Below are 12013 nucleotides of genomic sequence, written 5' to 3'. Positions count from 1 at the left end.
TGAGATTTTTAGTAATTTCAACCTGCCTCCCAACTCTCAGCCTCCTCTCACACCAGGAAATTCCCAGTTTGCCAGTCTTAGGTTTTCTCTTTTGTTCCCTAAGTCACTGTTGGGGGCAAGACAGACAGAAGTGCCCCCTACAGATGCTAGTGGGGATCTTAGTGGGATACTGCCTAGCCCCTCCCACACACATACTGTCTCATTCTTTCATCTTCAGTGCTCTGCCATACAGGTGCCACTGAAACCAGGGGGTTTGGGCCTCTAAAACCCTAGATTTAGGTCCAGCTAGCCTTGGATCCTGTCCCTTTTCTTCAGTTTGTCTGCTCTCCTACAGAGATCTTTTGTAGCCTAGAATGCTGCTGCCCTGGTAGGCTTCTGCAGCCTGCATATAGATCACGGTCTTGGGGAGAGGAAGAGGGAGGATCAGGGTATGGGATTGCTCCCTGTGTTTGATTCATGAGTCAGCTAGTATAGTATTGCTATTGGTAGCCTCTTGCCAGTCCCATCAAAGACAAACTCTTCATGTCCTTGGTTCTCCCTGCCCTTCCATTTCCTACTACCTTCCAGTTTTTCAGAAGAAGCCTGTCTTGATAGGACTTTTGTTAAATCATTTGTGCATGCATTCTGTGGCTTGTATTTAGTTTTTATGACCATATAGCCCTCCAGATTACAGAAAGCCTTTTTCTCTTTTTGTTAGTGAATGTTAAGGAGTAGCATCAGGTGTCCTTACTCAATCTTTTGAACCTCTTTTTACTACCCTTTAGCTATTATTCTATCCAATGAGATTCTGTGGCTACAGAGGCACCCCCTTGCCTATGAGTGGTAGCTGCCACTTCTAGCTGAAAAGGGGAGTGTTTTGGCTTTGGGCGTCCTACATAGTTCTTTGCTCCTATGATGGTCAACCTCTTTGTTGAGACTACACATTCAAGCTTTTTCTGACTTAGTACATATGAAATGACTTTTGGGGAATTGTTTTATATTTTGCCATATACCATGGGGAGGATATTTTAAAACATTTATAAAAATGTTCTATACAGATAAAAATGTTTTATACAAAAATAAAAATATTTTTTGCTACAATTGATCTATTAGTTGAATTAATAACCCAAATTTTTATAAGGTTTCTCTAAATACCTGTCTAAGTATGCCCAAATCTTTTTCAGAGATCATTTGAAATATTAATACTGTTTTTTGTTATCTGATTTGTTATTGGAATAATTTCTGGAGTTTTCATTAAAATGAAGTAAAAATTGATTTTATCTTAATTTGTATAATCTAAGTTTAGAGATAAAATTGTTTTTTGTGCACTGCTTAGCATGTGCTTTTCACTTGAAGCTGAGAATACTCTTGACAAAATTCAGTGTAAAACCCTTGTTTATAACTGGTAAATCAGCTTCCAGGTTTTTTGTGATATGGTACTGGCTCATGATGGAAGTGTTGACCTCCTTGGTCCATTTCATGTATATTTGGTGGTCAGGATCATCTGCACCTAAACATTTCCAACTTGTAGATATTGATTTTTCTGACTTTTTCTGAGTTTTTTGTGGTACCACAACATGAAGAAGGCACAAGAATTATATTTGACAAATTGGTGATCTCAGTGATTTTGAGTAGGACCAGCCTGCATTTGTCTGCCATTCTGTTCATTTCTTTGACTTTTATAACTAGTTAAATTGTTCTGACACAGTAAATTAACCTACTCAGTGGTATTTTCTGAGCCCAGTTTTCTAATGTTTCAGGGTTCTTGAAAGGCCTTCACAGCTACTATTAGCTGCACATATATTTCCTACTTTTTCTATTTATCCCTCACTTCCTTCATGAAATGAATGATGTATAGTGACATTGAAGAGTTGTTGATCATCATCATCAGAAGTTCTCTTTCTTCTGAGAGAGTAATTTGTTTTCTGCTATAGAAACATGAATACCCCTTTTTAACTTCCAAAAATTTGATAGATTTTATCTGTGGAAATAGAAGAACCTTGTAACGTAGGTTGATCATACCAAAAACAGAAATAATAGTAGTACAGATCACTCTGCTTGTGTTTCATAGCTCAAATATTTCCTTAGATTTTGAAAGAGCACTACATTTAGAGTGAGAAGAAGAAGCTTTTTTATTATTACCTGGGGATCTTGGACAAATTTCTTGACGTCCATTTCCTCCTCTGTAAAATAAGTGGATTAGACTAAATGGCCTCTGATGTTCCTCCCAACTCTATGTTATTCCTTGACTAAAGAAAGAAATCCCTCTTAACCATTAAGAGGTGGAAACATTATATGGCATCAAATAGGTTTGTCTATTACAGAGAAATTGGGAGAGGAAGAGAAGAGAATCTTCTCTTTATCCAGAAAGCCATGTTGATTATGCCATACTGAGGAGACAATGAGATTTGAAATGAATATATATATACTTCATAATATATCTTATTAATATAGTTTGATAGCAGTTATTTGAATTTTATGCCTTATAATTACATACACATTTTTCAAAAAATGCATCTGTAGAATGTTAATGCATGACTGCTTTGTTCATAAGTGTTTGCTCTTAGAACTCCTGGACATTTTTCTTAATAAGTCATCTTGGCATTATGTCAACAACATAATTTGCTTTTCTAAGAAAGTAAATGAATACTTCCTGTATTTGAATTATTCACAGATCAACAACACCGTGAGAAGGGGAGAAGAAACAGAACACACTCTTGGATCATTTCTCCATTTCTTCAGGAAGGCTCTAGCCTTAGACATAACCCATGGACATATTAATATTGGCCCATGCTTGAAACAATGTGTTCGAGACTCTTCATGTGAATACCGAGCCACTTTTCAAAGGACTTTAATTTCTCAGTATATCACTGGTTCTCTGTTGGAGGCAACTACATCTTTGAGTGCAAGAAGTGGCCTTTTAAATACTTTTGGAGGCTCAGTAGGAAGAACAATGTTGAAAGGTAATGTCTGAAATTTTTTTAAGTATAAAAACGTTTTTAAATCTTATTGAGGGATTCTAGACAATATTGTTGATCTTTAGAAGTTTGTCAAGGTAGTTAATAAAAATAATTTAGTTAATATTCTTTAAAATATAATATTTAGGGGAGGCTAGTTGGAGCAATGGAAAGAGCACCCTCCCTGGAGTCAGGAATACTTGAGTTCAAATTCAGCCTCAGACATTTGATAATTACTTAGCTGTGTGGCCTTGGGTAAACCACTTAACCCCATTTGCCTTGGAAAAACCTAAAAATATATATATATATATATATAATTTAGTGAAGGAAGGTATTTAAAGATTGTACAAATTGAAGATGCTATCCTCAGTAAAAACAAAGAAACAAAAACAATTGATTACCTGCGAAACATCATGGTTTGAGGGAAGTTGCATGTAGAATGTTTCTTTACAAAGTAGTCCTGTAGTCATAATAAAATTAAGACTGGTGGCCACTTACTCATTTGAATAGTGCTAACATTCCCTTTATGAAGCAAAGTATTTCTGAAGCTGGGATATGGTCCCAAGTGTAAATTCCCAAATTTGCCATTGCCTCCTTGAACCTCAGTTTCCCCAGTTTTAAAGTAGGACATTGGACTAGATGTCTCCTGGGTCATTTCTAGCTCTAGGTCTAAGAATCCAGGAACTTTTGCAGAAATGCAATCCTGTCCCAATCTATTGCTAAAACCCTGGGTTGGCAGGCAGAAAGGCTAGTGGAATTATAACACAAGCAGAGCTGACCTGTAATGAATTAGTTTCCCTTCCTAATCCTGTTTGGAGAATGGAGTCTTTTTATCTTCTACATTGTATGTAAACAATTGTGCTTGTAAATGTTTAAGAATTGATGACCCAAAGAGGAGCAAGAAGTGAGGTAAGTTTACTTAAAGATTGATGGCAGGAAGCTACATCACTGATAAAATTTTGATCCAGGCATCCAAGGAGAAAGGAACAGAAGGCAAAAAGGAAGGGAAACGGAAAGAATAAGAATTTATAGAGTAAGCTCCTGTGAGCCAGGTACTCACTAAGTTCTTTTACTAATATTATCTCATTTGATTATCCACTGTGACAGTGTACCATCAAAAAGAAAAGAAAACATAGTTATTGAGTAGGGACCAATTAGCCAGCAAGTAAAGTAAAGCTGTAAATGGAGATATATATATATATATATATATATATATATATATATATATATATATATATTAGTAAACCGATTAATGAGAAATTTAGAAGGAGGAAGTGTAGTGACTACTTTTATGGTAAATAAAAAAGAGTAAGTCTGATCAATAAAAGGAATTGTAGTTCATTATGAACCTGGAAATAATGGCTGAAGAACTAGAAAAGAGGAATCTGTATTTTCTGTATGACAGTTACTTGGAGATCTGGCTCTCTGGCTCAAATCCACCTGCTACAGGAAGCCTTTCATTCTGTTATTTTCAATTTATCCTGTCTCTAGCTGTTTGAATTAGACAACCTTGCATGTTATCTCCCCTTTAGTTAGTGAGCTTCTCCAGAGCTGGATGGTCCTTTCCCTTTATTTGCATTACCCCCACTCAGCACAGTACTCTTAGGTGAAGTTTGATGAGCATTTATTGACCAACTGACTGACTCTAGCTTGGAAATAAGGAACTACTATTCTGTATTATCTAGAATTTCTCTCAAATGCCCAATTTTGTAATTTGGGTAAAGCTAGACTTTGAAAATTGTCTTTGCATTGTCTGTATTCCCTAGATCCTGCCATTGTGATAAAAGTAGCTTGTGTACTTTAAATGGTGGGTCTAACAAGATATTGCTGATGTATTTTAATCAATGATGCATGGAAACTCCTCCGCTAAAGCTTCTTCTTGTAATGTTTCAAAATGTGTCAAAGGGCTGACCTTGGATTGTTGAACATCATTACCAAATTGTAAAAGTTTACAAGTAGTGGGGCACAGGTACTTAAAACATGCCTTTACATGATTATACAGAAACAAATGAAGGTTAATATAATGAATATCATTTATAATCACTCAGAATATTAAATAACTTTATTTTTATTCTTGTGAAAAAAGATGGAGAGATAAGAGACAATAGTAGAGTTAGATGGGTTAAGAACTAAATAAATGGCTAGACACACATTACTGATGGTTCTGACTTGGAGGGAGATCTCCCATAAAATGTTCATGTACCTATGTTTAGCCCTGTTATGTTGGACATTTTTATCAGTGATTTAGTTAAAAACGTAGATGGCATACTTATCAAATTTGCCTATGACAAAGATGGAAGGGAATTCTTAAAATCACCAACATGATATATTTAAAATTCAGAAAGATCTTGATAGACTGTAGATTGATGGCAGGAAGATATATCACTGATAAAATTTTGATCCAGGTATTCAAGGAGAAGGGAACAGAAAGCTAAAAGGAAGGAAAAGGGAAAGAGTAACAATTTATAGAGTAAGCTCCTGTGAGCCAGGCACTCACTAAGTTCTTTTAACAATATTATCTCATTTGATCTATCCACTGTGTCACAGTGTACCATCAAAAAAGAAAAGAAACATAGTTATTAAGTAGGGACCAATTAGCCAGAGAGTAAGGCTGTAAATGTGTAAATGTGTCTTTGTGTGTGTGTGTGTGTGTGTGTGTGTGTGTGTGTGTGTGTATGTGTGTATGTTTAGGTCAAATTGATATAATAGGGATAAATATAAAAATCTTAGAATTATGTTCTTTTTGTTGTTGTTTCTTTATTTGGATTTTATGGGGCCATGGGGTTAAGTTCTTGCCCAAGATTACACAACTAGTTAGTTTCAAATGCTTGAGGTCTTATTTGAATTCAAGTTCTCCTGATTTCAAGGCCACTGCTCTCTCCACTGGGCCATCAAGCTGCCCCAGAATTATATTCAAAAAATGAATTTTACAAATACAAGAGAATTATAATTAGATATTGATTCCTAAAAAAAAAAGACTTCAAGGCTTTATAAACTACAAGAAATCTAATTCAAACTCAAGTTGTATTAAGGGAAGTATAGTGTCCCTGGAGTTGGGATTTGACGGTCCTTGCTTTATCCTGCTCTATATGATGTATAGTGTTCATATTTTTGGAAGGACTGAAAAAATAAACTGAAGATTTATTAATGAATAAGAGGAGAAGTAACTAAGATGGTCAAAAGGCTTGAGTTTATGTCAGATGAAAATCAGTTGAAAGAATGGGAACATTTAGCTAAGAGGCAAAAAGACTTAACAGGAACATAATAGTTGTCTTACAATACGTGAAACAATCTCACTTGGAAAACAGACTTGTGTTTTGTTCCTGAAGTATTATAACAACAACACCACCACCACCGACCCCTTTTGTCTTTTGTGATAACTTTAGACCCAATCATCGGAAGCTCTTATTAGGTTGTTCTTGGCATGCTACTTAACTGCCTAACTATCATGCAGCTATATCACTTTTCAGCCCCTCATCATTAACTGCTAGCTTCTGGGGTATCCCAAGTAGAAAGTTGCTCCTGAAAAGACCACACAAAAGTAAGTCCTTGGTTTTTGAGGCCTAGGTTCCCTTCCCCTTATCTTATGAGATTCAACACTCCTAATAGAGAGCCAGAAGGCAGTGTTCATTTGGCAATTGTGATAGAGTAAACCTGGCTCCAGGAACTTCTACCCTTGCTTATCTTTTATACCTAAACTTTTAGACTTATAAATAGATAAAGTATAGAAATAAACTATATACAATAAAATAATATTCCATTTACTATCGATTTAGTAAATTTAAATTTTACTTATTAAATTATTCTAGGTTTGTGGGGGGAACATTGATAATGCAGAAATTTCTTTCAAATAATTACATATATGTAATAGGTTTTGTTTTTCTTGTCTTCTTAGAACAAGGAGGAAGCAGGAAAAGGGAGAGAATTTGAGACTAAAATTAAAAAGTCTCTATTTTAATTTTTTAGTTAAAAAGGAGTTTTAAATAGCTGAATAAAGGAGTTTTTATGCTTGATCCTAGAATTAGTAGGGAGCTCTCTGAATAGAGAGAATGGAGGATATAGCTAATGGATGTTGTAGAAAAAGAAATGACAAAGTTTGACAATTGTTTGGATATGTGAAGTGAGTGAAAGTGATCTGAGAATGATAATTACTTTGATAATTATATGAAAGTTCAGAAAAAGGGGTAGGTTTGGGGAGAAAAGATATGAGATGTGTAAACCAAGACTGCCTGACCAATCAGCTGACTGTCCTCAGATGACCTCAGCTTAATCATCTTTTCACATGGGTATGGTACAAGACATTCTTAGAAAGAAGAGAAGACAGCATTTTCCCCCCACATGGGGTTGAGGATATTGAAATGCCTCTTAGGTTCTTTCTTCAGTCAGATGCCACCAAAGGACTGAACTTCATTTTGACAACAGGAAGGTGACAAAAAAATTAAAATACAAGTAGATCAGGATTCTAACCTGAAATAACTCCCAGATTCAGTTTCTTCTTCAGCAAAATTTCCAATTGCTTCTATTCACTTTTAAAAAAAAAAAATTTTAGGTTTTTGTAAGGCAAATGGGGTTAAGTGGCTTTGCCCAAGGCCACACAGCTAGGTAATTATGAAGTGTCTGAGGCCAGATTTGAACTCAGGTACTCGTGATTCTAGGGCTGGTGCTCTATCCACTGTGCCACCTAGCTGCCCTCTATTCACTTTTTAGTCTCCTGATCACTGCATTCCATAACATCTAGCTCTCAATACGTGTTTAATTCAAAGATGGATGGTATAGAATGATGGAGGGAACTGCTTTGCACAATAGTTAATTCCTCCCCCAAAAAACCCCTAATACAACATGAACAAATGATTCCCCTACCACCACCTGTGGCTAGAAGTGGTCTCAATACTAGTCTTCACCATGGCTATGACTAGACTTCATTAAGGTACCTTCATGAATCTTCCAGGTTTCCAGGGCTGCATTCTGCCTATTGCTTAGCCTAGGTAGGGCTGTAGGGGTGTTCAGGGAAGACTGTAGTCCCTCTAATGGGATAGCTGATGAACCCTTTTCAGGGCTTCTTTTCATCTTTGGTGTTCACCTGATTCACCCAACCCTTACCTGTAGCTCCAAAAAGCTAGAGCATGTGCACCATCATACCTTGGTAAATTATTTCAGCAGATAGGCTAAACCAATTTGAAAGTAACTGAGGGGTCTTAAATGCATAGGTGAGTTGGAGAGGTGGAATCTGCCCCAAGTATATGAAGATCTTCCTCTGTGAACAGATGAAAACAGTTTATTCCAATAGCCCCTGAAGAGGCTCTCTCCAATGCTTAGGTTTGGCTAGACATTCAAATCCACCAAGGCTATCCATTGTTGTCTTGCCTCCGGATTCCAACAGCTCCAAGAGTCTCTGAAGAACCTTGGAATCAATTTGAGACATGGGCAACACTAGCCAAGGATTACATAGCATGGCATTGCCATATCAAAGGAGCTGTTGTGCTCTGTGAGTAAAGCAGAACTTCAGTGGCTCAGAGGAAATAGGGGATGCACAAATTTAGAACCAACTCCACTTCCAATGATCTGGGAACTATTTGTGCCTGATTATGAGTTCATAGTCGGGGATCAGCTACAGTTGGACAACATAGTACTTTGACCCCAGCAGAGTGATATCATATTGGCCCTCTTCAAGCAAAAGACCACAACTAGCCTTATAACCCTTGCAGAAAGGAATAAGAAGTTGCCACTGGTCTTTACTGAATCTGACATAGTCAGAACATTTGGGCATCTATTTGGAGGATGAACTAGAATGTGGGAGAGACATGAGGCAAGATCATCAGTGAGAAGGCCATTGGAATCATCTAGGCCAGAACTGAGTTGTTAGTTTTAAGGATTGAATTCCAAGGTTTTGCAACTGACTGATTATGTGGGATAAGAGAGAGTAAGAAGTAAGGATAGCACTGAGTTTGTGAACTTGGTACACTAGAAGGATGGTAGTGCTTTAGATAAAATTGGGAGAAGTGTAGACAGAAAAGGGTTAGGTTTGGGAAGAAAGGTGATGAATGCTATTTTGAATATATTCAGTTTCTGATATCTCCAGAATATAGAATAGAGTTTGAAATATTCCCTATCCATTTGGTGAATGAGTTGAGGAAGCTCAAGGGAGAAATTGGGCCTGTGTATATAAATATATCATTACCGTGTAGATAATAATTAAATCCACAGAAGCTGATGAGGACACAGAAAGAGTGAAAGCTAACTAAGGAAAGGAAGAAAACCCTAGAGAATATCCACAATTAGAGATTTTGATATGGATAAAGAATAACCAAAGGAGACTGAAGAATGGTTAGACAAATATAAGGAAAATCAAGAGAGGATAATGTTACATAGTTTCAGGGAGGAGAGACTAAACAGAAGACAGTGGTCAGAATTGTCAAATACAACAGTCCAGTCTCATATCACCAACTACCTAGTGGTTGTTTCTAATTGAATATGACATAAGCATCTCAAATTCAACATACTAATCAACTCCTCTTTTGAAATTCTGCTTCTTTTAAGGACACCTCCATCTTTCCACTTTCCCAGCTTTGCAGCCTTAGTCATATTCAAGTCTTTCCTCTCTCCTCTGTCTCCTATATCCATTTGGTTCCCAAGTCTTGCTACTTTGTCTCCACAATGTCTAAGCTTTCCTTTGCACTGTACACCCTAGTCCAAGTTCTTATCATACCTCCAACGTGAAGATTTCAGTCCCTTCCAAACAGTCTCTTTGCCTCAAGTCTTTCCCATTGTGGTTACATCAACTACATAGCTACCAAAATAGAATGCCAGGTCATGTCCCAAACCTATCACTGTGCCCGGCATTTAACAGTGACTAAAGAGTAATGTTTGTTGATTGATGATGTGGGGAGTTTAGCAGGGCAAGAATGGAGGCTGATGCATGACAGAAAATAGTTCCCTGCTCAGTAACTTTAAAATATTATCTTTACATGGGGCGGCTAGGTGGTGCAGTGGATAGAGCACCAGCCCTGGAGTCAGGAGTACCTGGGTTCAAATCCAGTCTCAGACACTTAATAATTACCTAGCTGTGTGGCCTTGGGCAAGCCACTTAACCCCGTTTGCCTTGCAAAAACCTAAAAAAAAATTATCTTTACAGTTGCTGCAACTATTTGTCAAATTTGTATTTCTCTGTAATATTGCCTCATATTTCTGAAGCCTTTTTTCAAATTTAGCTACTTTATTCCTAAGTATAACAGCCTGATCTGTTTACTGTTATGGTTCCCATGGGGCTCCTCACTATATTGTGTTTTGAAGTTGTGTTTCACTGTGTCCTTCAAGAGTTATTACTTTTGCCCTTGAGCCTTATGATCTGGCCAACTTTAGCTTGTTGAATAGGAACTTCTGGAGTATCCTTATCTCACCTGTTTTCCACCATGTTTGCTCAGTGGAAGGTTGTTGAGCTTGCTTTTTTTTAAATTGAGTTTACTTCAATGCTGATGGGATAACTTTATTCTAGAGTATCCTTGTTGGTGGTTCTAGATTTTAAATTACAATTATATATATATGTGTGTGTGTGTGTGTGTGTGTGTGTATACATATATATATATATCTGTGATAATTCCAGGTCTGTGTTCTAGGGAGTACAGAAGGATATTTAAAAATATGAGTTAAGGTCTCTGCTTTAAGGACTTTATAATTTTGTCAGGGAGATGAAGCATAGCATAGAGCAATACATAGTAGTATAGAATCTGCTACAAAATTATATTGTTTTAAATAAAAATGTTAAAGAAGTTTTGCAAAAGTAGTTCGAAGAACCTAGCTTTTAATACATTATCATCAATAATCAAAATTAATGTATGGTAACAGATTTTACCATTCTCTTGGATAAGTAGGATAGAAAGGGTGGAAGTAAAGAAAAGAAATAGTCCAAGTTTTTTTCCCTTTCATTCTGCTCTCAGTGGGAGAGATTGGTGGAGGCAGAGAGTAAATGAGATCAGGGATGTGGAGAAAGGAATAGCCTAGGGAGGAATCTGCAAGACTTTCTAAACCAGCAAACACCCATTCCTATGTGTCTGATGGCCCCTGATAGGGTCTGGAATGGCCTCTGGGACTAGGGCTCTTTCTCAGCCTGAGCAATGGGAGTGTGGTCTCTTGACCCATAGTTCAACTCGTGCTGGGAAAGTTTAGCATGTGAACCCTGCTGAGATGTTGTCTTGGCTTCAGCCTCTCTAATTCTCTCCCAGTCCTCAAGGTCAAGTTGTTGGTCCCCTCTTCCTTTTCAGTGAGGGGCAGGAAAGCCGGGGATATGTAAATTGCATCACTCTTCTAAAACCAGTGAGAACTGGAAGACTTCCAAATGAAAAGCAACAGTGCCCTCCAGCTCCCAGAGTTCCAGTCCTGTCTTCTCTGTAGGAGTGCTGCATTAATAAGAGCTAACTTTTATTTTTAACCCAAAGCTTAGTAACTTTAGACACAAGCAGAATATACTTCGTTGTCATAGCAATATAAAATAAATAGAAAATTTATGAGATTACTATTAAAGCCAATGCAGATTCTGGTTCATGTTCAAATAAGATTCAGTTTGCAAAGCATTTGCTGTAGTGATTTCAAAATTGTTATACTTTTCAAGAGACCAGTTTTTATAAGGATACTAGAGATTTGAAAATTTAAAGATAAGCTAATATAAATATTAAATATTAATGTATAATATGCAGTGTGTAGAATATATTTTAATGTTATTAAAATATATAAGAATAACATCTACCTCCCGGGATTGTTGTTAGACTCAAATGAGATAATGTTGTTAAGTGCTTAGCATGGTTCATGGCACATAGTAATACTATATAAATATTTATTAATATTATTATATCTAAAATATTTATTCAAGTGTTAAATATATTTAGTAGCTTTGTATTTACCTCTGAACACTTTAAATATGGATTTCTATTATACATATACAGTTTCATTAATTTATCATAAATATGAAATGAACAAATTAATTTTCATGTATTATAGTAATTCCATTAGATGATTCATCATGTACATTTGAAACAACTATGCTGTCTGAAAAAATTTTCTTCTCAACATAATGGCTTTTTAAA

At 36.4% G+C, this 12013-nt stretch overlaps 1 protein-coding gene across 3 annotated transcripts in view; it reads left to right on the top strand.

Moving 5' to 3' along the window:
• Window positions 1-12013, top strand: part of PLCE1 (phospholipase C epsilon 1) — a 332730-nt gene that overhangs the window by 90928 nt on the left and 229789 nt on the right. For all 3 annotated transcript variants that reach the window (XM_074233338.1, XM_074233336.1, XM_074233337.1), the window contains exon 3: window positions 2654-2942. In XM_074233338.1, the coding sequence (XP_074089439.1) occupies window positions 2654-2942 (289 nt within the window). The remainder of the gene's footprint in view (window positions 1-2653; window positions 2943-12013) is intronic.

This window comes from Macrotis lagotis, chromosome 4 (assembly GCF_037893015.1).
Source record: "Macrotis lagotis isolate mMagLag1 chromosome 4, bilby.v1.9.chrom.fasta, whole genome shotgun sequence".
NCBI lineage: Eukaryota > Metazoa > Chordata > Mammalia > Peramelemorphia > Peramelidae > Macrotis > Macrotis lagotis.
This window is presented reverse-complemented; position numbering and strand designations above follow the sequence as displayed.